This window comes from Lucilia sericata, unplaced genomic scaffold (genome assembly GCF_015586225.1).
Source record: "Lucilia sericata isolate MDLA Ls3-8-SP2 unplaced genomic scaffold, ASM1558622v1 Contig003734F_arrow, whole genome shotgun sequence".
In the NCBI taxonomy this organism is placed as follows: Eukaryota; Metazoa; Arthropoda; class Insecta; order Diptera; family Calliphoridae; genus Lucilia; species Lucilia sericata.
Window position 1 is genome coordinate 2,178 of NW_023997009.1, and position 26,109 is coordinate 28,286.

The 26,109-nt window shown below is 29.3% G+C and overlaps 5 protein-coding genes and 1 pseudogene across 8 annotated transcripts; 2 read left to right on the plus strand and 4 right to left on the minus strand.

Moving 5' to 3' along the window:
- Nucleotides 1-655: 655 nt before the first annotated feature.
- LOC119614956 (very-long-chain enoyl-CoA reductase) lies at nucleotides 656-3,141 on the minus strand. The gene is made up of 5 exons (XM_037971047.1): nucleotides 2,927-3,141; nucleotides 2,504-2,865; nucleotides 1,880-2,096; nucleotides 1,252-1,367; nucleotides 656-1,186 (listed from the first exon to the last, which is right to left on the minus strand). The coding sequence occupies exons 1-5, from the start codon at nucleotides 2,930-2,932 to the stop codon at nucleotides 982-984; spliced, it is 906 nt and encodes a 301-aa protein (XP_037826975.1). The 5' UTR covers nucleotides 2,933-3,141; the 3' UTR covers nucleotides 656-981.
- A 509-nt stretch (nucleotides 3,142-3,650) lies between these two features.
- LOC119614953 (transmembrane protein 11 homolog, mitochondrial) lies at nucleotides 3,651-5,562 on the plus strand. 3 transcript variants are annotated; one of them, XM_037971040.1, is made up of 3 exons: nucleotides 3,651-3,892; nucleotides 4,467-4,806; nucleotides 4,951-5,562. In XM_037971040.1, exons 1-3 carry the CDS (start codon nucleotides 3,870-3,872, stop codon nucleotides 5,113-5,115), a joined length of 528 nt encoding a protein of 175 aa, XP_037826968.1. In that variant the 5' UTR covers nucleotides 3,651-3,869; the 3' UTR covers nucleotides 5,116-5,562. The 3 variants fall into 3 exon arrangements, with proteins under 3 accessions (XP_037826968.1, XP_037826969.1, XP_037826970.1); XM_037971041.1 differs by having other exon boundaries at nucleotides 4,467-4,803; XM_037971042.1 differs by having other exon boundaries at nucleotides 4,467-4,800.
- A 398-nt stretch (nucleotides 5,563-5,960) lies between these two features.
- Nucleotides 5,961-7,564, minus strand: LOC119614952. Its single transcript, XM_037971039.1, has 3 exons — nucleotides 7,504-7,564; nucleotides 7,251-7,440; nucleotides 5,961-7,195 (listed from the first exon to the last, which is right to left on the minus strand). Exons 1-3 carry the CDS (start codon nucleotides 7,536-7,538, stop codon nucleotides 6,644-6,646), a joined length of 777 nt encoding a protein of 258 aa, XP_037826967.1. The 5' UTR covers nucleotides 7,539-7,564; the 3' UTR covers nucleotides 5,961-6,643.
- Nucleotides 7,565-9,877: 2,313 nt separating this feature from the next.
- LOC119614954 (peptidoglycan-recognition protein 3) lies at nucleotides 9,878-14,975 on the plus strand. 2 transcript variants are annotated; one of them, XM_037971045.1, is made up of 5 exons: nucleotides 9,878-10,662; nucleotides 12,493-12,828; nucleotides 14,150-14,331; nucleotides 14,392-14,536; nucleotides 14,602-14,966. In XM_037971045.1, exons 1-5 carry the CDS (start codon nucleotides 10,656-10,658, stop codon nucleotides 14,805-14,807), a joined length of 876 nt encoding a protein of 291 aa, XP_037826973.1. In that variant the 5' UTR covers nucleotides 9,878-10,655; the 3' UTR covers nucleotides 14,808-14,966. The 2 variants fall into 2 exon arrangements, with proteins under 2 accessions (XP_037826973.1, XP_037826971.1); XM_037971043.1 differs by lacking the exon at nucleotides 9,878-10,662 and having other exon boundaries at nucleotides 12,195-12,828; nucleotides 14,602-14,975.
- Nucleotides 14,976-15,280: 305 nt separating this feature from the next.
- Nucleotides 15,281-17,586, minus strand: LOC119614955 (alpha-tocopherol transfer protein-like). The gene is made up of 2 exons (XM_037971046.1): nucleotides 17,542-17,586; nucleotides 15,281-16,568 (listed from the first exon to the last, which is right to left on the minus strand). The coding sequence occupies exon 2, from the start codon at nucleotides 16,519-16,521 to the stop codon at nucleotides 15,547-15,549; it is 975 nt and encodes a 324-aa protein (XP_037826974.1). The 5' UTR covers nucleotides 16,522-16,568; nucleotides 17,542-17,586; the 3' UTR covers nucleotides 15,281-15,546.
- Nucleotides 17,587-22,561: 4,975 nt separating this feature from the next.
- LOC119614951 lies at nucleotides 22,562-23,535 on the minus strand (annotated as a pseudogene).
- Nucleotides 23,536-26,109: the final 2,574 nt, after the last annotated feature.

Genomic DNA, 26,109 nt, shown 5'->3' on the forward strand with positions numbered 1-26,109 from the left:
GATAGATAGATAGATAGATAGATAGATAGATAGATAGCTAGATAGATAGATAGATAGATAGATAGATAGATAGATAGATAGATAGCCAGACAGATAGCCAGACAGATAGATAGATTTTAAATAGATAGATAGATTTTAAATAGATAGATTTTAAATATTTATATTATAAAAATGTAAGAGTTCTCATTATCTAGAGATTATTTAAAAAACGTAAAATTTTCGAATATAACTTCGATTGTGGAACATAACATTTCATTGTCATCCGGTATGTCAATGAACGGTAAATTTCAGTCATTTCTGCTCATAAGAAACCCTTTCGAAAGTTAATTAGATTTCAAACGAGTCGCAAAATCAAATTTTAGTTACCAGAGTGCAAAAGGAAAATAAATTAAAAAAAGATTAAATCGTTTCACGACGTTTTCCAAGCCCTAGTATATTTTTATTTTAATTCTATACTTCGTATCCAGTAATACAAAGTACATATCACCTGAAGTACAGTCACCTGAAACGCAAACGGCTCTAACCAAAAATTCAAAATCGATTTAAAAAATGTTACATAGAGCCGATTGAGTTTCAGGTGACGATATTATAAATCTTTAAAAGCCTTATAAACACCAACCTTAAATTAAAATTTATTAACAAAATCAACAACACATCATCATTATATATATTCTCAAAACCAGTTTTATTATTGATTTTCAAATTTCACACTTACATATGCCATATAAATTACAGACATACAATTTAAAAATTACATTATTAATAATTAAAATGTTACAAAGCTAAATGTAACTCATTAGATAATTATTAAACTACACACCAAATGTTTGTCAAAAGTAAGATCATTTAAACATATACGAATGAAAGTGGAAAATTTGTCTTACATTTAAATTTGCTAAATTAAAAGTGGAAATGTTTTTTTTAGGGAAAAATGCTACGAAATGTGAGAAAAAAATGTATGAAAACAAATTTTAAAAATATTTAGAGCACAAATGGGAAAATGGCACGTCTTTGTTTGGGATAGTCTTTAAATTCCTTGCGATAGTTACGATGTTTACCCAAAGCCCAAACAGTCATTTGATAGGCGCCAGCCACAGCAAACAAGAATGCTGATAGGCAGGAGGTCATAATGGAGAATGAAACCCAGGCACCAATTTCATAAGTATAATTAGGGCAAGAAACCAAGCTAAAAAAGAAAAAGTTATAACAATTTACATTATGCTAATTAAATGAATGTATTAAATAACTTACTGGAAGAGGTTGGTTAGAGGATTGCCATCAGGAACAGGAATTCTGCGTATTTTAGTGCCAGGAGGTCTCAAGTTACGCAAAGCAATGTGTACAGAGAAATTACCCAATTCGCAGAACTAAAAATAAAATTAATGTTTATGAAATATTTTCTCTTTATATTTATGCATAAATAATTTCTTAAGGTATTTTGTTGTTCTTTTGCAAAGTGTATTTTCAAAGTCCATTAAGTTCAATGGGTGAACAAAAAATCGACATACTTTTAGTATTAATCAAAACAAATGTAAAAAAAACCATACATCTACTATTGTTTATTGAACCTTTCAGCGTATATAAAAATGTCTTTTTGGAGTATTCGAGGATATTTCTTAATAAAAATGTACAGGAAGGAATGCATTCGGTTATTTCCGTCTTTATTGGTTAAACACAATTTAAATGTTCGGAAAACGCTTGATATTACTACGCTAATGGAGTGTTTCACTGTATGTGTAAATGCTAGACATACTTTATAGAAATTCTCTAAAATTGTTTACTTAGGCCGCATTGTTTATATTTGAATATGTAAATTCTTTAACTCAATTTGTTAATATAATAATGTCTAACTAAGTCTATGCATTAATTCTCTACTTACCACAAAACCAGCTAATGCAGCCCAAACTTGACACATACAGGGTTCGGTGAACAATGGATGATTGACATGATACGATACATAAGCAGTGAATCCCCAATAGTAAGAGCAATTCTTGAAGAGATTACGCAAGGGCATAGTAGCATGAGAGAAACGATGAACAAATATTGTTTCCAACAAACGCTTCACATAGTGGACTGTATAACAAGCAGCAGCAATGCTATAAAAAATAAAACAAAATACACATTAATGAATTACCACAAATGACTATAAAAAGAAACAGGTGAAGATAATTAATGCAAAAATGAAAAATAAAAAAAAAAATATTCAAATTATACATTTATGCGCGCTTAGTTGATGATGAAGTTTTTTTTGTTACGACATTTCATTCGATGCGTTAATCGAAATCGCATAAAGGTCAAATTGGGTTAAACATCATTATGCGGTGTTTGCTGCTTTTCTTTTGCAATCAACAGCTATAGAAATTTATTGTTAATAACTAAATGGTTTGACAGAAAAAGAAAGTTAACAACTTATTATTATGTTTTATGCTTTTATACATGTTTTCTTTCCAACCATTTTATCTATTGATTACTATCTATTGACCACTATCAAAAAACCACTTACTGTGTTGTTAAAGAAATGGGCAGGGTAGCCGATTTGCCGTAGACTAATTCTGGTCTAGTATAGAAGAGCAAATATACAATAAGTGGTCCAGCATATTCAGCCAAGAAAACAGTCTTCCAGCCAATTTGTGGTCCCAAATCCTTGATGTAAACACTAGCACCAGCGCGTAAATTTAATGATTGCAAAGTGTCGGTGTCTTTTAGAGATTTACCACGGGGTTCCAAACGTAACGATTGTCTGTTGGCATTTGGTGTTGATTTCAACTTTTGGTGTATCAACTCCCTTAAATCACCAATATTTGTGCCTGCTGGTGCTGTAACTTTTCCATAGGGCTTAGAGTTTTTGGCATTTAAAATTTCTAACTGCAAAGTAAAATGTAGGGTTTAATTTAAAGATTTTACATTAAATAAGTTTATTTATTACCTCCATTTCTTTTTAATTTAATAATGGTCACTAGTCAAGAAAAAAATTCCAATTGATTCAACACCTAACGACCGTATTCCACGGACGCGTCTGCTCTCGAAGAAGTTTGTAAAATGACAGGGAGAAATTCAAAGTTCAATTGTGGAGAAAGTTCATTTGTGTATTTTTTTTAATGTCAGGGGAATAAAGTAGAATTGAATCATGCTGACAGGGTGACACAGTAAACTCATTGAGAATTAGTTTTCTTGAAGAGAACAAAAGTTAATTTTGAAACCTATTTTTTTCTCAGAAAATAAAACTTATTTTTTACCTTACACACTTTATTAATCGATTATCCGGGTCGATTAAGCCGTAACCTTCCATGTAATCAAAGTTTTAAACAAAATTCTAAAAAATTTTAAAGATTTTCTTTCTATTCATCCATCTATAATTTTGTTAATGGTAAATAAGACCATGTTACCCTGTTGAGCGTTTTGTATACAACACTGAATTACAATAATTCACAATAATGCTAGAACAAAAGAAATTTGTGAATAAAGTTGCCAGACAATGCAAAACAAAAATCGTCTACACATTTTATAACATTTACAAAAAAATAATTTATATATTATGAAAGGTTTACAAAAAGTGGATTTAAGAATCACAAAAGCTAAAAGTATATATAATTTTCGGAAACGTAATATACATTTTTATGAAATTGCCATTGGCTTCGAAAATCGTTAAAATAACTATATCTCCAGCGTGGCAACGTTGTGTTGAAGTGATTTTTTTTGTTATTTTGCTTCTTCTATAAATTCCGCGGTGAGTTATATTTTTTTTGCGACGACCACCAGGCTCGCCGAAATTTGGATTTTTGTATATAAATCGCAAAGAAACCAACAAAAAATTTTTCAAAATTAAAGTGTGTAAATAAATGTTTAAATTTTAAGAAAAAGACATTAAAATGGCTAGCAACGTAGAAGAAAGGTTAGTATTTCTCAGAGGAATGCAGTAGAAAACTTACTGCGGTGATACGAAAACTGTCATCATATATCATCTCTTCGACTGGGGGAAAGAATGATGGATGCATTTCTTCTGAGATTGTTTTATTAATTGTTATGCAATGTTCTAATTTGGAGTTTCTTTTGTTGGCAAATATTAGGAATATATTAACGGATATTATGGATATATTTTTTATGATAATTAAATATTAATATGCTTATTCTTTTGTGTTAAACGAGACTTTTCAGTTTTATTTTTTTGTATTATTTTTTGTATTTATGCCTTCTTAACATATATTCTGTCATTACCTTCATGTTCGCAGTTCTACCTACGCTTTGTGGGAGGCAATTGGGTTGTTTGTCGTTTATTATTGTTTATTTATGTTAGTTGTACCTCTTCAGGCTATGTATGCATCATCACCTTTTTAAAAACAAACAGTAATAAGCATCTTAAATGAAAAGCTGACCTTGAACTCTAAACCGGATTTATTTATCTTATATCTTTTCTTTTTATATATTTGTTGACATTTTGCTAATGGTTGTTTTGTTCTCTATTACAGTTCTAAAAAAGTTCCCACATTTCACATTATCCGTGAGGTCTACGACAGTACCAATGCCCATCAACGTTTCGAAGCCGAACTCGATAAGGCTCTGGAGGCCAAGGTGGATTATATTATCATAGAGCCGCCACGTCTGGGCGACGAGACTGGCCGTTGGATAACAGTGGGCAATTGTTTGCATAAAACTGCTGTTGTCTCGGGTATGGCTTCGTTGTTGTCAAGTCTTTTGTGGCATAATCGTCCTGTGATTGCTGGTCCCATGTGTGCTGTTTCGTTATTTTGTACCGGTCTGTATACAGTCTCATGGAATTATGATCCCTGTTGTCAATACCAGGTATTAGTAAATTAGCAGAGTTTGAAAATGTTTAATTTTTATTTATTGTTTTTCGAAATTTTATTAGCGTGATATTTTTATTTAATAATACCTTTAAAACATCCTTTACATAGTAACTAATTTTCTCCAAATTTCTTTCTTGACAAACAGGTGGAAAATAATGAAGAAGTACTCAATAAACTGCCTTTAGCTGATGTTTCTTCGCCTGTGATCTTGGGCTATCAACCCAATACAAAAACCAAATATTTACATCGCAGTGTTACCCTACTCTCGGCTGCGTTTTGTGCTTGGCAAATCTGGCGTTCGTACAAGTAGTTTAAATAATTCAATATTAAACAATAAAATCAAACAAACCTATAAACAAGTAAAGTTCGAAATGAACAACTCCCCCTGCACATTTGTTTAAAGCAGCTTTCTTTAAGGTTTAAAAGAAAAAACAAATAACGAAAACAATGTATTTTAATATTAAAGAAATGAAAGTAGTGAGAGTGGGAAAAAACGTTAAAAAGGAAACCAAAATATCTCAGTTTTATTTTATACTACTTGTTTATTTTTTATAATTTATTTAATTAAAGGATATCAATCAAGCCAGTGAGTGTATTTTGTTTAAAACAATATGCAATCCATTAATAAGTTTCTTAAACAAAACTTTTTTAAATTACATTAAATGACATGCATTTTTTTTAAATAATTATAAATTAGGAAGACACTGTTAAATTTAATATGTTTAGCTTGTGGTTGTTTTTTGCTGTTTTTTTTTTTAACACACCAACAAATATGTCGTCCTTCCAGTGTTTCAAAAATGTTTAAAGTCTACAACAAAAATGATAACTATTAAATGCTATTTAGAAAATTTTAAGTTTTGGCTTTAAAGTTTAATTTATATAATAGTTTTTAAATTTGAACAAATTGTAGTTAAACTATTTTGTTTCTTTTTTTTGCGTTTCTTAAGTAACAGCAATATTTTTAAAGTTTTATTTTCTTAAAAGTAATATTTGTAAATTATTTGTTTGTATTATTAAAACTTTAAAAATAATGGCTGTTTGTTTTGATATTAAATTAATTTTGTAAACATATATATTAAATTCGAAATTATTTAGTGAATTTTAAGATATTTTAAAATTATAAATCTTAAATTGTTATAGAATTATATTAAAAAAACCAAACAAAAATTCACAAAAAAATGTTCTGTAGACAAAAACATAAACCAAAATAAAAAGAAATTAAGAAAATAATTAAATAATAATGAAATAGTTATGGAAACTTAAAGGTAAGTGCTTTTTGGGATAATTTAACCATGGCGACAGGTCTCAGTGATTGATTTAAGACTCAGAAATATACTTTTCAATCTTGATGATATAAAGAATGTCCAAAGTTGTTCGAACTTAATACGTATTTAAACTCAAATTATCAAAATTTTTGCAAATTTTCTTAAATTGCCCACCTTAATGTATATAGGCAAAAATATTCATCGATATTCTATTCTGCTTTTCGAACCAAATAGAAATTGTGTCCATCTAGCATATGTATTTGATATTCTTCATGTTTTACGATTATAGCTAAGTTTTTTTATATAAACAAACGCCATATTTAAAATTTCTAAGTACATAAAACAATTTATATATTAAACATCATATATAATTATTATAAATATATAATTATTTATTATATACCACGAATAAAATAGAAAATACCAATTTGGTATTATAAAAAAATAATAGTCCCTAAAGTTATTTACAGGAAATTAACTTTTTCATTACTTTTAGTTAAAAAATTATTAAGTTTCTCCCGTCAATTTTGTAAAATATGAAGATAATTTTACAGTTTAAAATTGTTGAACAATTCAATCCTTTTTCAAATATTTCAAAGCCTCTTCCATAGATTTAGCAATTGCTTGTGTCGAATCTGCAATGGTAGCTAAAGCCTGAGCCTGTCTATTTGTGGCCTCCGCCATAGCTTTTGTGGCTGCCGCTTGCATTCGCATTACCTTAAATATTTTATCTTGGGTTTGTACCTGTTGCTGTAATAATCTAAATTGTAATTCCATTTTATCGAATTTTCTTTTACCCAATACTGGAGGTTGAGGAGTTGCTTTCGATTTTTTCGTTGTTTTTGATTTCTTTGCACTTGTTTTTGTTTGCGGTTGTTGGGAAGTTGAAGCGGTAGCCTCTGTTTCCATTTTAACTTCATAGGAATTAATTAAATCATCAAAGACCACATCAAATTCCTCAACTGGCAATTCATCCGGTAAAGGCATTGCTGAAAATTGCAATATTCTATCTACAGTTTGCTCTAGGTCTGTTAAAGGTATGCGAGAGAAGCCTTTCTCGCCATTTGAATGTTTTTTGTTTTCGTAGACTTTTCTTTTGGTGCGCGATTTAAAATCAGCCCAGATCTTTAAAGTAATATTTTAATATCATATACAGCTATATATTAAGCCAAGTACCAACCTTTTTCCATTCGAATCCTGTTCTCTCAGGTGGTCCAAAAGAATTAACTTCACGTGCCACATTATTCCAGGCCTCTTCCAGTAAAAGTCTTTCTCTAGCACCACTGGCCGGCAAGCATTTTGCCAATTTTTCATTTGATTCCATCAAACTTATCAGCACTTGGAATTGGTTACTATTGGTTACTTTAAAGCTAGTGAAGATTGTTATTACCGTTAATTTTCTTCAAATTACACTTTAACGTTTCTATATTTACCTCCTCTTTTCCGCTGTTGTTGTTGCTGTGTCCATCTTGTATTAAAATGTTAACTTTATTTTCTTTGCTAAATGTTTTCCAATATTTTTCACTAAGGTTTTTTTATAATATTTTCAAACTGAAATTTATGTTTGAAAATTTAAATTCTTAACATTTAAATTGCAAATATATTCATTTGACTTATAAAAACTGAAAATAACATGTATTCGTCTTATAATGTTTTGGTAAAATTTCATTGACAAGTTTCATTCGTTTGTTAAAAACAGGCTGTAAATTAGTGTTGTTAACTTGTTGTTTTTAAGGAAATAGATTTTCATCACATTGACGATTTAAATGTATTAAAAATTTTTTATATTAAAATTTTAGACAAAATTAAAATAATTTACGATCATATGTAAGTTTTTGCACTTATTTTAAATAAATTTCTTTATTAATTGCATTTTGTTACATATTTTCTTTTTAAACTTTTTAAGCGTGTTTTTACAAATGTTATTGGCATTACTAAACAAACTGTTTGACTTGTAATAGTGTTGCCAGAAAATCTTTTTGAAAAAGTCTTGCAGCAAAACAAACAGAATTTTACACATACTTTTACACGGAAATGTAAACATGTAGATAATTAAGTAAAAAAGTAGATAAAATCGTATAAAATAAGGAGAAATTGTAATAAAATAAAGACAAATAACATATTTAAAAAAAAATGTATGAAAATTTCTTAGATTATTTCGAATTGTTTTTTAATACTTAGAACGAACCACATGTTAATTTTTGTCAGGGACACCAACAACTTCCATTTTGGGGCCATTCTAATATACATACATAAATATGTATAAATATCTACAAACATGAATGTATGTACTTACATGGGATTACGCCGTGTCTATATTAGCCAAATATTTATCACGATACTTGACAAAACGTCGGCAGAAAAATTGTCAGTTTTTTGTTTATGTTAATGCATAGGGGTAACAAAATGCTGATTTTATCACGACAACTCACAGATAATTCTATTGAAATAATGCTAAATTTTATAAAAACAATTAAAATTTAATGAAAATTTTGTAAATAAACACTAATTTCACTAAAACTTATGTTAAAAATCAATTTTAATTGCACAAAAACAAAATTCTAAACAAATTTTACAATAAAATGACGTTTGTTATCAAGACAACGTTGTCTAAACAATTGTTTAGACAACACTGTCATAACGACGTTATAACGCTAATAAATGCCGTCTGTACCTGCTAATTTTTTATCATGATAACAATTTGACGTTTAGCATAATAAATATTTGTCTAATATAGACACGGGGTTAGGACAAATGGATATAGTAGGGTTCTATAGTTGAAACGAAAAGTCGACTTTTCGACTTTTTTCATTTAGTTAAAAGTCGACTTTTCGACTTCCCGACTTTTTGCATTTTATGAAAAGTCGATTTTTCGACTTTTTTCATTTAATTAAAAGTCGACTTTTAGACTTTTCGACTATAAGTATTTTATAAATAGTCGGCTTTTCGACTTTTCGAATTTTTCCGACTTTTCGATTTTTTTGACTTTTGACTATTTTCGACTTTTTTCGACTATTCTTGAATTTTTTCGAGTTTTTCCGACTATTTTAGAGTTTTTGACTTCTTTTTCCCACTTTTTTTTTAAGATTTTCGACTATTTTTGACTTGTTTCTACAATTTTCGAGTTTTCGACTTATCCGACTTTTCGACTTTTTCCGACTTTTTTCGAATTTTTTCGACTTTTTACGACTTTTTTCGACTTTATTCGACTTATCGACTTTTTTCGACTTTCAGACTTTTTTCGACTTTTATTAACAAAGTCGACTTTTCGACTTTTTTCACAAACCATAGTCGGGTTATCGACTTTTTTGGAACAAAATAGTCGACTTCGACTTTTCGACTTTTTTCGACAAAAAGTCGATTGTTCGATTATTCGAAAGTCGATTTATAGAACCCTAGGATATAGTGCCCATTTGTCTATTAAATTTTTGACATTTTTTAGATGTTTTTCAAAATTTTTGATCTACAAACTAATAAATACTGTAAAAACTTCCCCGACCACAGCTGTAACTATGAAATGTTTATTTATTTAGTTCCATAACCGCTCTCATTAAAGAGAATTTGTAACTGTTACTGTACTTTTTTAAACTTTCGTTTACTGCATTTCAGCATGTACTTTTAATCCTCTCTATTTCGAATACACTCGTCTCTGTTTTGAAAACTTCTTATCTGTAAAATTGTAGCGAAACATAAAATATTATCGGTTCTTTAGAAGGCTTGTCCTTTTTTTTTCATATACTCTACGTGTATTTAATCAAGAATCAATTTTAACATGACAAAACAAGTAAAAACCGAAATGAGATGAAGAAAGATTTAAAAAAAAAGATCGTTTGTTCATTTGTCGTCTAGGAAATAATTATTTATTTATTTACATAAAGCGTACTTCTTTGTCTGTTTGTTCTATAATAATCTGTACCAGAAATTACGACAACAAAAAAGCATAAAATAAATAATTAACGAAAATCCAAAAACAATAAATTAACTACTCCCTCCTCCATACCCATGTAGCAAAGCAAAATGCAGGCAAATGTCGAAAATAATTAAAGAAAACCCGAAAAGATTGCATTGTAGTGGATTTTTGTTGTAAAAATTATCTTTAAATATATTCAATTTGTGTATTATTACAAGAACCCAAAAACAAAAAAAAGTAAAACAAAACAAAACATAATTCAAGATTATAAAATAGACCTAATTTTCAACAACAGCTTTTAGTCGCTTTCACACATTCCCCTAGTACTTCGTTCGCACTTGATTCTCTGCTGCAGTATTGTATTGAAATTCAAATCGAGTATTTGAATTTCCTAAATTGTTTCTAAAAGAATTCTGTTAAAAAATATGATCAATTTTGGCTGGTCTACAAAACTAAACCGCAACTTGCGTGTTGGTAGTACCAAATTGGACTATTCATATCAAAATTAAATAAAGTTAACTTATCCGCCCATAAAAAACGAAATTTTTTTATGATCAACCAAGTTCAAGGAACAAGTGTTATTAGTGAAATAAATGTGTATATACTTATAGTATAGAGTGTGTTTTCAAGAATATATTCTATATATTAAACGAAAATATATTGCAATTATCCATAATGAAGGGTGAGTCATATAAAATGCATTAAAATTATTCTATATAATTAATATCTCATATGTATATACATAAATGGACCTAATTACAGGACTCATTTTAGTAATTAGTTTTAATGACAAAATATTAGCTAGAACCTTTTTTTTTTGTTTTGGATTGACGACAATGCCGGTGCCGTTTTTTATATTCTTAAATTTTACAATATATTATATAGGGAAATCCATTTAAGTCATGTTTTTTTAAATATTAAGTCACGACAAATATTCTTATCAAAAACCTTGTCAATATTTTTATTTTTGAACACATGCTGAAGAAAATGTTTTTGAACCTTTGCACAGTGGAAAGTTTTGAAAAAGAAAGATCCTACCACTTAAGTTTCGATTTTTTAAACTCGCCTCCATATAAATATTATTCAGAAATAGAGTTAAAAATAACAAAGGTCAACAAAATTTGGAAAAAGTCGAAACATCATCACATTTCCAGATATAGAGTCATAAAAATTCCATTTAAAAAGAAGATATAGCAGAGGTTAAAGGTTAAAGCTATGTATGTTTTAAAGTCGAAATATTAGACATTAAAATTTTATAAAGGTTTTTTTAGCGGTGTTATAACATCTCAAAACTGATCAAAACGGGGTTACACGATATCTTGAAAACTTGATGTTATGGAGAAATTCTGAGTCCAGATTCGGTAATCTTACTCAAATTTAGTACAAGTTAGTTCTAGGAGACTAAAAATCAATTTGTAGAATTATATTAAAAAAATCGGGTCATATTAAACATAATAGGCAATTCCGTGTTCTAAACATAAACTTCTCTATATTTGAAATTTTTCTATAATTAAATGACTCCATACTATGCTAAGGATGCTAACCTTGATTATTATTGATATATTGATAATAAAGTGGTTTTCTGAAAGAGGGATTATATAGGCCGTAGAGTCCATAACGGACCGATCCTTATGATATTTGATTCATAAAAGATTTTAGTTTATAAAAAACTTATTTATGTCAAATTTCATCGATCTACTGGTATTTTAAGACAGTTATAAACGTTATTTCCATATATAAATGTGAAGACTGGAATCGAATGTAGACGGACATGGCTAGATCGTATAATAAGATAGAATATATATGTATGTGTAATTTTGGGGGTCTACGACTGATATTTCAATGTGTTATAAACGGAATTATAACATACATGTATATAAAGCTTCCATCTTACAATTTTCAATGAAAATTGGATTTATTTAATCTTGACAAATAAGTGGACTTAGTACCTTTATACTGATACAAAAAAAAAAAAAACGTAAAACTAATAAGTTGTCGATCAAATACCTTTAAAATTCAAGATGAGAATATGTACTGAAAGAATTGAATAAAAATTTATACATGACGAACTGTGTAAATTAAGTCAAACACCTGACTATATATTATAGGTTTTTTATCGAATATCTTACGACGCTATCTCTGTATTATAGATTTAACAAGAGAAAAAGATAAGTTTAGATAAGAATATTTCTTTATTTAATCAAATATCTACAATCGGACATGTTCCTAAAAGATTTCTTCTTTTGCAATATTCAACTCAAACTTTACACTTCCATATTAGTTAAAAAGTACTAAACAAAAATTATATTAAAATCTTATTAAAAAAATAAAATGCCATTAATTTTAACCAACAATGGCTTTGATCTCTTCGTATGGAATTTAAGAACTCAAACGCACAGTTATCAACCTTATGCGATTTATTATAATTTAATAAAGAAATTAGCGCATACATTAATTAAATTCATATTTGCTTTAAATTTATTTAAATCTTTCTGTTTGACCTCTTCTGAAGGTATACAACAACGTCGTAAATATTATGGATCATTGGATGATACGGTTATAACGATCGAAGCTGATGAGAGTACACCTCTATTGGCGGATCATTTAATATGGCCGGACAACAACAATAACAGTAATAAAAGTGACAATGAATCGGAAAAGCCAACCTTAAAATATGGTGTATCGTCTTGGTCATTTGGCAGCAGTAACGCGAGTAGTAATGGCAGTGATTATAGTGCCTTCAGTACAAAATCATTTAAAAGTCATTTTACAGAATTGAGAGTATTGTTATTTGCATTGATCTTAACAGCTGCACTAAGCATTGCCATTTATTTACTTGTAATTGAATGTAAGTTATTTGAGAGACGAACGAGGAGTAAACGTTATTAATTTTTTAGTTTTAAGAGTATACAAATAATAAAATATTTATAGAGTTTGTGGAGAAGTAAAGATATTTAATTTATGTTTAACAAATAAACTTTGTCAATCGATCTATATCTATTTTCTTAACTATTATTACGTTAATCTGTCGATATATGTATGTATATTAATGAGTTTTACTCAAATCGTACATCTATTGACCTTTATCGTTGGTATATAGCACAAGACGATTAGATATTTTCAAACTAAGAAGATTTGTACCAAACTCAATCAACATAAAATTGGAGAGTTCATTCACTTGTGTAACAAAAGCAATGACTGTCCATCACATTTAAAGAGATGTCAAAAAGTCTGTGGGATTTCTATTCCATTAGTAATATAAAAAAATATGTTTGAAAACAAACATTGATTTCAAGAACCCTTGATCTGAAAAGATAATAATAGAAAAAGCGAACATCAGATTGAACGTATAGTAACAATTAAAATACTAATCGCCAAGAACCTAGAGCTGACTGATCACCATATATGATGCGCTAAAATCTACCAGAAGACCCATAACTTCGTACAGAAGTCTGTGATCAACCAGATTTTCTATTTTAAGTGAAAAATTTTCTAGGTTTCATATTTTATTTCTAATCATAAAAGATAGATTCTAATATAAGTTGTTATCGAACATAATTTTTAAACTTTTCAACAAAATTTGAAAAAAGTATAAAACAAAGTATACTTCTCTGAGTTGAATTCGAATCAGAATTTCTTCAGCACAGAATGTTTTCCAGATATCGTGTCATAAATATTGAAAAGCCAATGTTAAAAACAACTATAAATTCCAATAAACATACGGAAAAAATTCAGCAGACGATATCTCAGCAAATACAAGATATTTTTAAACAATTCAAAAAGCATTTTTAAAGGGAAATTTAAGGCAAATTGTGACATATAAATTTGTCATAAAAAAAGGTCGAATGTAGTTAAAATTCCAGTTTTTAACAATTGATGGTAGTTTCTTGCTTTATGTTTAAAAATCTCGAAGAAGAAAGAAGAAAAGTCGATATATTTCTGAATACACAATAAAGATATCTTCGCGCTATTATAACGTCTCAAAAAAGGCCAAAAAACGAGAGTTTTTCGATTTCTCAAAAACTTGATGGGATGAATAAATTCTGAAGCCAGATTCCAAACTTTAGAAAAGTATACTTTGGTTTCTGGGTTTTAACTTTTCTCAAATTTGTTTACCTGTGTTACAGACGTTCGGTTTATTTACCTAAAATAGTTCATTTACATTACAGCACGTTTACCATCTATAACATTATCCTTGGACTTGGTTAGTCATGATATCTGGAGTCACAAAACTATACCAAAATTTAGTCATCTTCAACATAATAATGTTGATCATATAATACTCATGCAAACTGGAAACAGCAACTGTGATACATCTGGCGAGTGTTTGAAAGTCTTAAAAGAAATGCAGGCAGGTTTAGCTTTAAGACAAGATTATAAAAAATCTAGTTTAATAATCACCATTTCACAGAATAAGAAATTAAACCAACCAGAAGAACTACCATATAATTTTTTAATCGGAGGTGATGGTCAGGCATATGAAGTAAGAGGCTGGCAATATGAGAGCAGTATGAAAGGTGTACCACAAGAACGTTCACTAGTAATAGGTGTAATTGGTAAGTTTTGATATAAAACTAAATCCAAACTAAATAATTTAATTATATTTGTTTCCAATCTACAGGTAATTTTGACCACAATACACCCAAAAGAATTCTATTACAAACTGCTCAGTCTCTGATACAAGAATCTGTAAAACGTCGTATGGTAAATAGAAATTATGAAATTTATGGACTTCGTCGTAATGACCATGACCGAAACGAGGGTCAAGAACTTTTCTCAGAGATAATGAATTGGCCTAAATTTAGTGGTTTCCTTACTAAATTCTAATGATTTTTTTAACATCAACAAAATTATGCTAAAAGTACAAAATTTATAGATTTAAGTTTTTTCTCATAATATAAAATATATGGTAGTTATAATTATTAAATTAAGTTTATATTTAAAATAATTGAAAATTATTAATTAAAATTTAAAAAATTTACAAAATTTATTTCTAATCTAATAAAATTTTGAAAAAAAATGAGAAAGTTTTAAGAAAGTTTAATTCTTAAACTAATTTTTCAAATTATGGTTATATCTTATAGGAATTTATGAACAATAGGTTAGCCAAGAAAACTGTAAAAAAATTTGGTTATCTGGATTCTTCAAGACCTTTATTTCAACGAACATTTGAATAGATGGACATAGAAAGATTCTGGATGTATATATACTTTACAAAAATTGTTAAACAGAATGTTTCCAGTATATTTACAATTTGAAATTTTCCCCTGATTTTATTATTTCCATATCTTTTAAGAATAAGAAAAAGATACTGGATCTATAAGGCCAACATTAAAAGAAATATTCTTGAAAATGTAATTTTTATTCATGTGCTTTATTTCTTAAATTAATGTCGATCAAAACAAAACGTTTTGAAAATAATCATGTATAAATCATAAATGTAAAAAAAAACAATAAAAAAATGTGCATTTTAATCTAAACAGATGTACATAATGTTAATTAACTTAAAACTAATAACAATATTTATATAACAATCATTTAAAAATTTTATAAGATCAATTCACTTTTAATCAAATTCCAATTTTCGAAAACTTCCTTGTATTGATTCGATTTGCGACACGAAAGTAGGTTGTCCACTGCTCTTTTCGGCATTATAAGAACTCTTACGCTGTATACCACGATCGCTAAGCAGTCTAATTTCATCTAATTTAACAATAACATCACGTTTTTCTTTTAATTCTTGTTTCCATAATTCTACCATTTCATTAAGAGGCATTTTGCCACCCAACTCTAAGGGCAAACATTCGGGATCAACAGCTTTGGTTAAATCTTTATCGTTGGTATAGACGGTAAGACGATTGCGTATTTTAGAACTGACACGATTTTTAACAAAATCAATCAACCATTTGAGAGTAGAGGGTACATTTACCAAATGTATCTCTTTATGTCTTAAAGGCAATGACTGTTCGCCCCATTTGAAGAGCCGAGCAAATTCTGTGGGATTCCAGTTGGTAACATGGGCGGTGGTTACGCCCGAGAAATCACCCACATGTGTTAAACCCAAAACTTGTGTCTGAGGATCTTCCATGAGATATTCATAGGTTAAGAAATGAGCTTTGGCCTGATCCATGCTGCTATATTTCTTGGCATTAAAACCTTTGGCATTGATGATCACCACACGTCTTCCATTCTTATCACGTTTGGGTGTGGCAAATATATAACCACTGTTTAGAACATCATAAATCTTTTCATCATTCAAATCCAATTGTGTCGTATATTCAGGAAATGTACGCTTGACATTGAGGTACTTGAGTAGTGTTTGTTCAGCCATGGGTACACTAAACTTTTTGGCTCTCAAGAAACGCAACAGAAAATGATCATCCATACGCATATTGAGTATATCTTCGTTTTTCGTTAACCAATTGCGAAATTGTTCTAAACTTTGTTCACGTGTACATTTATCTTCACGTAATTCACGTTTTGCTATTTTCAATAGAGCCTCGGAAAGTACGGCTTCATTTTGATCGACAGTTTGTTTCATTTTGAGTATTTGATAAGGTGGGTTTAAATTTAGGACGTAATGTTAATCTAAAATGAATAGAAAAATATATATCTTAGTACCTATTTAATATGCGTGTTTAATAGATAACAAGTATTTGGATAGATAACAAGTTAGAATGATATATTCGGCTATGCCAAACCTTAAACATCTTTCACCTATTTCGAATATTTAAAAAAATTCATATTATATACATTTTGAAAGCTTAAATAATAAACAAGGAGTGGACCGACCCAGAAAAAAGTGACAAAGTGCCGCATAATTATTTGCATATATACAAAACGTATTCGTGTATCCCGATATTATTATTAATTGATTATTTATTTGCCAATTAGTGGACTTTATATGGAGGCTATGATTAATTTGGGGGCGATCCGGACGAAATGTCGTTCGTGTAACGAGTTATTTCCGATTAAGTGATTTCCAAAAAAGGGCTTTATATGGTAGCTGTTACCAAAGTGATGAATTTTGATGTAATTAAACAAATTTCCTAAGAATCGGTTCAACACAATCAAACAATAAGTAAATGTGATGATTTTCACTACTAAAAACATTTTCTTTGACCCACCCTAATACCTTAAAGGCGCCAACATTTTAAAAACTCATATAAAATAATAATAAATTTCTGTTATAATTTACCCTTGTAGTTAATAATAAAAACTTTTTTTGTAATTTTTTGTTAATAAAACCGCGTAAAAAAATTAAGCAATTATTTACACATATTTTAAATAAAAATAAAGTTAAATATTTGCAAAAACAATGATGAAAAACCCATAAGTTTAATACTAAAAATATTTCTCAAAAATTCAATTTAAGCCGAAATAAAATTCACTGGAGATGTTCATATATGATTTACAGAAATGCAATACAAATAAAATACACAAATTAAGGTTTTTTTCATTTCATTTGTTTTGTTCATTATTAAAATTAAAAAAAAAAAAAAAACTAAAGTTTAAAGCACTCAGTTAAACAAAAAAAAACTGTATTACAAGCTACACGCACCTTTAAATTAACAGACAAAATACAACTGAACTATTCATCAAATACTTAAATACTGAATGAAGGCTCCGATTCGTACAAATTCACAACTATGCAGATGGTACTGCTGTTGATTGCCGCTGCTGCTGCTTGCTGTCTGTAGAAAAACACAGCAATTTCAAATTAGTTCAAGTTCAACATACATTTTATGGTAGAGTTACTTCTTTTTTTGTTTTTTCTTAAATTTTTGTTTGCATTGAATTTTATACAGACTCTTACTACTAACTGACGGCCCTATAATGGAGAAACAATTAAAACTACATACTAACAAAACGGTCAACGAATTTTGTCCGTCATTTAAGCTGCTTGCTCGGCTAGCTAGTTCCCGCGGTAGCGAAATAGCAACAAATATTTTAAGTATGAATAAAACAAAAAGGTGTTAAAAATCTTAGTGTACTAACTACTAAGAGTAGGGCATGTCATAGTTATTACTATAACTGTATACAGTGAAACCTATAAAGCTGACATAAACTAATCCAAAATTGTAATCCAAATGGACCCTGCTAATAATGTGTTTGTTATATAAAGAACTTGAAATATGAATTCATTTAACCTATTCATCAGACATAGACTAGACTATAGACTAGACTATATACTAGACTATAGACCAGACTATAGACAAGACTATAGACTAGACTATAGACTAGACTATAGACTAGACTATAGAGTAGACTATAGACTAGACTATAGACTAGACTATAGACTAGACTATAGACTAGACTATAGAGTAGACTATAGACTAGACTATAGACTAGACTATAGACTAGACTATAGACTATAGACTAGACTATAGACTAGACTATAGACTAGACTATAGACTAGACTAGACTATAGACTAGACTATAGACTAGACTATAGGCTAGACTATAGACTAGACTATAGACTAGACTATAGGCTAGACTATAGACTAGACTATAGACTAGACTATAGACTAGACTATAGACTAGACTATAGGCTAGACTATAGACTAGACTATAGACTAGACTATAGACTAGACTATAGGCTAGACTATAGACTAGACTATAGACTAGACTATAGACTAGACTATAGACTAGACTATAGACTAGACTATAGACTAGACTATAGACTAGACTATAGACTAGACTATAGACTAGACTATAGACTAGACTATAGACTAGACTATAGACTAGACTATAGACTAGACTATAGACTAGACTACAGACTAGACTATAGACTAGACTATAGACTAGACTATAGACTAGACTATAGACTAGACTATAGACTAGACTATAGACTAGACTATAGACTAGACTATAGACTAGACTATAGACTAGACTATAGACTAGACTATAGACTAGACTATAGACTAGACTATAGACTAGACTATAGACTAGACTATAGACTAGACTATAGACTAGACTATAGACTAGACTATAGACTAGACTATAGACTAGACTATAGACTAGACTATAGACTAGACTATAGACTAGACTATAGACTAGACTATAGACTAGACTATAGACTAGACTATAGACTAGACTATAGACTAGACTATAGACTAGACTATAGACTAGACTATAGACTAGACTATAGACTAGACTATAGACTAGACTATAGACTAGACTATAGACTAGACTATAGACTAGACTATAGACTAGACTATAGACTAGACTATAGACTAGACTATAGACTAGACTATAGACTAGACTATAGACTAGACTATAGACTAGACTATAGACTAGACTATAGACTAGACTATAGACTAGACTATAGACTAGACTATAGACTAGACTAGACTATAGACTAGACTATAGACTAGACTATAGACTAGACTATAGACTAGACTATAGACTAGACTATAGACTAGACTATAGACTAGACTATAGACTAGACTATAGACTAGACTATAGACTAGACTATAGACTAGACTATAGACTAGACTATAGACTAGACTATAGACTAGACTATAGACTAGACTATAGACTAGACTATAGACTAGACTATAGACTAGACTATAGACTAGACTATAGACTAGACTATAGACTAGACTATAGACTAGACTATAGACTAGACTATAGACCAGACTATAGACTAGACTATAGACTAGACTATAGACTAGACTATAGACTAGACTATAGACTAGACTATAGACTAGACTATAGACTAGACTATAGACTAGACTATAGACTAGACTATAGACTAGACTATAGACTAGACTATAGACTAGACTATAGACTAGACTATAGACTAGACTATAGACTAGACTATAGACTAGACTATAGACTAGACTATAGACTAGACTATAGACTAGACTAGACTATAGACTAGACTATAGACTAGACTATAGACTAGACTATAGACTAGACTATAGACTAGACTATAGACTATAGACTACTATAGACTAGACTATAGTATCGATATCAAAAATTATTGACAAACCTATATAATTTCGGTTACTTTTCTTACAGATCACCCTGAAACTGTATAATTTTTTAAATCAATTAATGCGTACGTACCGCTATGGCCAATAATAAAGACGTTAAAAACCAACAACAAAAACTCTGTTTGTTTTATTTATAAGAAATACAAATTAAAGACAAAAGTCTGTTTTTTATACGGAATGGGAAGATTGCATCACATAGAGACAATATAGATAAATAAGATTTATATAGCAACAACACCAAAAATAAAAACATTAGCTATAAGAAATAAAACCTAAAATTTATTTAAATTTTTGTTTTGGAATCTGTTGGTTCCAAAAACTAACTTCTTTCTTTTACCTAACCTACACTTACAAATACACTCACACACACACACACCCATAACATGTTGAGAATTACATAGATATGCTTATTAAATTATTCCAAAAAAATTAACAAAATAAAAGCATGGTGCTAAAGTTATTTAAAATATACAAATTTTGGTTCAAGATCTTAGATGAATTTAAACGATTTGCTTTTTTTGAATTTAATACAAACCATGTTAATTAACCTGCAGCTAAAAATTAACAAAACACGACAAACTTTAACTAATAATAACAATGAATTTCGTATTTTACATAAAAAACTTTAAATGATTTAATTTGATACAAAAAAATGCATAAACTTTGAAAGAAAAAGAATTATTTAAAACAAGTAATCTACTACTGAATGTCTGTCATCAGTCATTCACCGTTTGTGGAGTCAATAAACATTAATTGTTTGTATATTAATGATTATATTCAGACAATTGGTTGAATTATATTTCTTTTAATTGATTTTTATCAATGTAACTTTAACTACTTAGTTTCTTATTGTTATTTTTTTAAAGATAACATCGTGCGACAGCAATTATTGGACCTGGACGAGACCATATGCACTTGATACTAGAGGTCATTAGAAGTGAAACTGCGTTTTCAGTTTTTCATTTTGTGATCTTTTATCCTTTTTAAAGGACTTTAAACTTGTATGGAAATTTCTAAGACGCTCTAGCCATGTCAGTTCGTCTGTCTGTTGAAAGCACGATAGAGTCCGAATGAGAAGAGCTAAGGAGCTAGAATTTTGCATAAATATTTATACCCTACACCACTTTAGTGGGGAGGGTATATTGGATTTGTGCTGATGTTTGTAATCGTTTTCTGAGTCGATTTGGCACGCACGTTTTATTTGACCCAAGGACGAAGCCTATTGAAAATGGTTAAAATCGGTCCATTATTTCACCTAGCCCCCATAGAACAGAACCCCCCGAAAAGGGCTTCTGAGCTCATAATTATGTAAAATATACAGATATATCGATAAAATACGGCACAACTAAGTTTTATAGAAGTCTTGATGACCGTGCCAAATTTCATAAAGATCGGGCCCCATTTGACCCTAGCTCCCATACAAAGTCCCCTTCAGAAAATTACTTGAATGTCCCAAATTAACTTATAAACACAAATATCGCGATGAAATTCAGCACAATAAAATATTATGTAAATATAAATATATTCACAAAATTTTATCGGGCTTGGTCCATATTTGCCCCTAGCCCCCATATAAAGCCTCTTTCAGAAAATTAGTTTTTCATCCATAAATTGCTTAAATGTATCGGAACAAGGGAATATTGAAGATAAATGCTTTATTATGAAAAATAAATCACATTTAATATTCATAACTGGTGTAGGGTATCATATGGTCGGCCACGCCCGACTATACTTTCTTACTTGTTTTATTGATGCAGTTTGTGTGGTATTGCAAATGGGCCATATCGGTCCATGTTTTCGGATAGGCCCCATACAACTGAACCCCCCCTTTACAAATTTTAAAATAACACAGGCCAACAAAAGTAAAGGAAATGGTCTAAGCTTTCTTTGGAGTAAAAAAAGTCTGGCAGTTCTTGACTGATAGCGCTGAAAATTCGTGTCTGGCCTACTATCCAATAGTACTAACCTTGTTGCTAATAGCTTTCTTTTAATATACATATTGCTTATAAAATAACTTCAATATGTTTTCAACTATGGTCCATTTCACAAAAATATCGAATTTCATTTATTTTTTTCTAATTCTTAAACTAATTTTACGAATTTTGGTTAGATCTTATAGGAATTTATGAACAATAGGTTAGGCAAGAAAACTGTAAAAAAATTAGATTATCTGGATTCTTCCAGACCTTTATTTCAACCAATATTTGAATAGACGGACATAGAAAAGGTCTATCCAATACATAGACCTTTAAACAGAATGTTTCCTGTATATATACGATTTGAAATTTTCCCCTGATATTATTACTTCCATATCTTTTAAGAATTATAAAAAGATACTAGATCTATAAGGCCAACATTAAAAGAGATATTCTTGAAAATGTAATTTATATTGGTGTGCTTTATTTCTTAAATTAATGTCGATCAAAACAAAACGTTTTGAAAATAATCTTGTATAAATTAAAATCAATAAAAAAAATCTGCATTTTAATCTAAACAGATGTACATAATGTTAATTAACTTAAAACTGATAAATATATTTATATAATAATCCTTTGAAAATGATATAAGATCAATTCACTTTTAATCAAATTCCAATTTTCGAAAACTTCCTTGTATTGATTCGATTTGCGACACGAAAGTAGGTTGTCCACTGCTCTTTTCGGCATTATAAGAACTCTTACGCTGTATACCACGATCACTAAGCAGTCTAATTTCATCTAATTTAAGAATAACATCACGTTTTTCCTTTAATTCTTGTTTCCATAATTCTATCATTTCATTAAGAGGCATTTTGCCACCCAACTCCAAGGGCAAACATTCGGAATCAATAGCTTTGGTTAAATCTTTATCGTTTGTATGGATAGTAAGACGATTGCGTATTTTTGCACTAACACGATTTTTAGCAAAATCTATCAACCATTTAAGGGCAGAGGGTACATTTACCAAATGTATCTCTTTATGTCTTAAAGGCAATGACTGTTCGCCCCATTTGAAGAGCCGAGCAAATTCTGTGGGATTCCAGTTGGTAACATGAGCGGTGGTTACGCCTGAGAAATCACCCACATGTGTTAAACCCAAAACTTGGGTCTGAGGATCTTCCATGAGATATTCATAGGTTAAGAAATGAGCTTTGGCCTGATCCATGCTGCTATATTTCTTGGCATTAAAACCTTTGGCACTGGTAATCACAACACGTCTTCCATTCTTATCACGTTTGGGTGTGGCTAATATATAACCACTGCTGAGAACTTCATAAATTTTTCATCATTCAAATCTAATTGTGTAGTATATTCAGGAAATGTACGCTTGACATTGAGGTATTTGAGTAGTGTTTGTTCAGCCATGGGTACACTAAACTTTTTGGCTCTCAAGAAACGCAACAGAAAATGATCATCCATACGCATATTGAGTATATCTTCGTTTTTCGTTAACCAATTGCGAAATTGTTCTAAACTTTGTTCACGTGTACATTTATCTTCACGTAATTCACGTTTTGCTATTTTCAATAGAGCCTCAGAAAGTACGGTTTCATTTTGATCGACAGTTGGTTTCATGTTGATGGGGGGTTAAGTTTAGGACGTAATGTAAATCTGAAATTCTGAAAACTGAATTTAATATACTATATGAACTCGGAATATATACATATATTAGACTAGACTATAGACTGAAGAAAAGACTAATCTATAGAATAGACTATGTACTATATAGGCTGTAGTCTGTAGACTATATATCAAAAGTTTATAAGTTAGAAAAAGTAGCGAAAGTATAGTGGAGGTATCGCAGTATTTTACGATATCAAAATATAGTGAAAAAAGTACTAAAATACTGAGTTTTCCATGCCTAATGTATGACGAACCTGTATAATTTCGGTTACTTTCTCACCGATCACCCTGAAACTGTATAATTTTTTTTAATCAATTAATGCGTACGTACCGCTAAAAACCAACAACAAAAACTCTGTTTGTTTTATTTATAAGAAATACAAATTAAAGACAAAATCTGTTTTTTTGTACGGAATGGGAAGATTGCATCACTTAGAGACAATATAGATAATAAGATTTAAATAGCAACAACACCAATAACAAATAAAACCTAACATTTATTTAAATTTTTGTTTTGGAATCTGTTGGTTCCAAAAACTAACTTCTTTCTTTTACCTTAACCTACACTTACAAATACACTCACACACACCCATAACATGTTGAGAATTACATAGATATGCTTATTAAATTATTCCAAAAAAATTAACAAAATAAAGGCATGGTGCTAAAGTTATTTAAAAATACAAATTTTGGTTCAAGATCTTAGATTTTAAACGATTTGCTTTTTTTTTTGAATTCAATACAAACCATGTTAATTAACCTGCAGCTAAAAATTAACAAAACACGACAAACTTTAACTAATAATAACAATGAATTTCGTATTTTACATAAAAACTTTAAATGATTTAATTTGATACAAAAAATGCATAAGCTTTAAAAGAAAAAAAGAATTATTTAAAACAAGTAATCTACTACTGAATGTCTGTCATCAGTCATTCACCGTTTGTGGAGTCAATAAACATTAATTGTTTGTATATTAATGATTATATGCAGACAATTGGTTGAATTATATTTCTTTTAATTGATTTTTATCAATGTAACGGTCCCTAAATTCTAAATTCTGCTGATCAATACTGTAAATATAATACATTAACAGTTAACATTACACATAACATTTTAAATTTATTTTAGATTTGGATCAATGGGAAACATGTGAAATAATGAACAAATCATTCATAATTGTATGGATACCGGTGTTATTATTAGTTCCCCTGCAGAAAACTGATGTCTATTAATTTTAACGAACTAATATCATAACTTGTATTAAAGCGAAATGTAATTTAGATAACTAGTAGTTAATTTTTAAATATATTTAATTAAAATTTAATTAATTAATACAGTAGGGAATACAAAAGAAAACTATTACTTGACTTTTCTGCAACTAACTTTAAGTTAGTTAATAAAGAGTTACCTTTAAGCTAATTTTTAGTAACTAACTTTAAGCTAGTTGAAAAGTCATGCAGAGTCGGACAATTGACTACTGCGTAGGACATCGCCATGTTAAAATAGTCAGTGGCTCCATTAAAAATATCCAAGAATCAACCATAACTAGTTGATGAAAAACTCAGCTTTTAATGCATTTAAAGTTAGTTGAGTTGCTGGCAGGGATGTTGAGAATTACATAGATATGCTTATTAAATTATTCCAAAAAAATTAACAAAATAAAGGCATGGTGCTAAAGTTATTTAAAAACAAGTAGGAAAGTATAGTCGGGTATGCACGACCATATAATACCCTACACCAAAGAATATAAAGAAATTGGGGCTTGTCAGTTGGTACGTAAAAGGAGTTGTCATTCGGTACCTAACTCTAAGTATGTATTGGTAGAATTTTTGTATTAGTATTGGAGCTCCAACCACTTTCACCAACACTTTCCAAAACATACATACTTGCATAAAATCGTACATAAAAATTTTAGGAAAAATAAATAACATTTAAATTTCTACATTCGCAGATTTTTTAATTTATTTTGTCTACATCTAATCAGTAAACATTTAATAAATATATTTTTCGGGACTTAAAATCTCTTTTTTGCAAAAAAATAAGTTTATTTTAAAATAATTTTTTCATTTTCAATACCAAAATATACAACTTTGTTTTGTCAATTTTAATTTCAACACACAAAAATTAATTGTCACAAAAATTAAAAAAAAAAATTTTTTAGTTTGTGAAAAATAAAAATATTTCGGATTGTTAAATGCGATAAAATTGTGTAAAAAATTAAAAAATAGTTATGTGTTTGTGAAAAAACGTCGTTCAAGTCCTATTATCCCGGTATTTTCGCGAAAAAGTTTTGAAGTATTGTGAGAGAATTGAGTTCTCACAAGTGTGTTGAATTTACACAGAACTCGTCTGTGAAGAGAAGGAAATGTTATTGTTGTAAAACAATGTCATAGTCCAACTTCTTATTATTCTTTGCCCTACACCATGAGTATATTTTACAAATTTTTATTTTTCACAAGAAACTTTTATGTTGAATTTTACCTTAATTCCAAAGTATTTAAGCAATTTATTGATAAAAAAACA

What these genes read in the sequence shown, in the direction of transcription:
- LOC119614956 (XM_037971047.1), bottom strand. An exon ending in CCCATTTCTTTAACAACACA is followed by an intron (nt 2,097 to 2,503) that starts GTAAGTGGTTTT and finishes TATTTTTTATAG; the next exon opens with CATTGCTGCTGCTTGTTATA. An exon ending in CTGCATTAGCTGGTTTTGTG is followed by an intron (nt 1,368 to 1,879) that starts GTAAGTAGAGAA and finishes TTTTATTTTTAG; the next exon opens with TTCTGCGAATTGGGTAATTT.
- LOC119614953 (XM_037971040.1), top strand. Translation starts at nt 3,870, where the DNA reads ATGGCTAGCAACGTAGAAGAAAG. An exon ending in GCTAGCAACGTAGAAGAAAG is followed by an intron (nt 3,893 to 4,466) that starts GTTAGTATTTCT and finishes TCTCTATTACAG; the next exon opens with TTCTAAAAAAGTTCCCACAT. An exon ending in GTTGTCAATACCAGGTATTA is followed by an intron (nt 4,807 to 4,950) that starts GTAAATTAGCAG and finishes CTTGACAAACAG; the next exon opens with GTGGAAAATAATGAAGAAGT.
- LOC119614952 (XM_037971039.1), bottom strand. Translation starts at nt 7,538, where the DNA reads ATGGACACAGCAACAACAACAGCGGAAAAGAGGAG. An exon ending in ACAACAGCGGAAAAGAGGAG is followed by an intron (nt 7,441 to 7,503) that starts GTAAATATAGAA and finishes AATCTTCACTAG; the next exon opens with CTTTAAAGTAACCAATAGTA. An exon ending in CAGGATTCGAATGGAAAAAG is followed by an intron (nt 7,196 to 7,250) that starts GTTGGTACTTGG and finishes ATTACTTTAAAG; the next exon opens with ATCTGGGCTGATTTTAAATC.
- LOC119614954 (XM_037971043.1), top strand. Translation starts at nt 12,312, where the DNA reads ATGCCATTAATTTTAACCAACAATGGCTTTGATCTCTTCGTATGGAAT. An exon ending in TTATTTACTTGTAATTGAAT is followed by an intron (nt 12,829 to 14,149) that starts GTAAGTTATTTG and finishes TTTACATTACAG; the next exon opens with CACGTTTACCATCTATAACA. An exon ending in AAGTCTTAAAAGAAATGCAG is followed by an intron (nt 14,332 to 14,391) that starts GCAGGTTTAGCT and finishes ACCATTTCACAG; the next exon opens with AATAAGAAATTAAACCAACC.
- LOC119614955 (XM_037971046.1), bottom strand. Translation starts at nt 16,521, where the DNA reads ATGAAACAAACTGTCGATCAAAATGAAGCCGTACTTTCCGAGGCTCTA.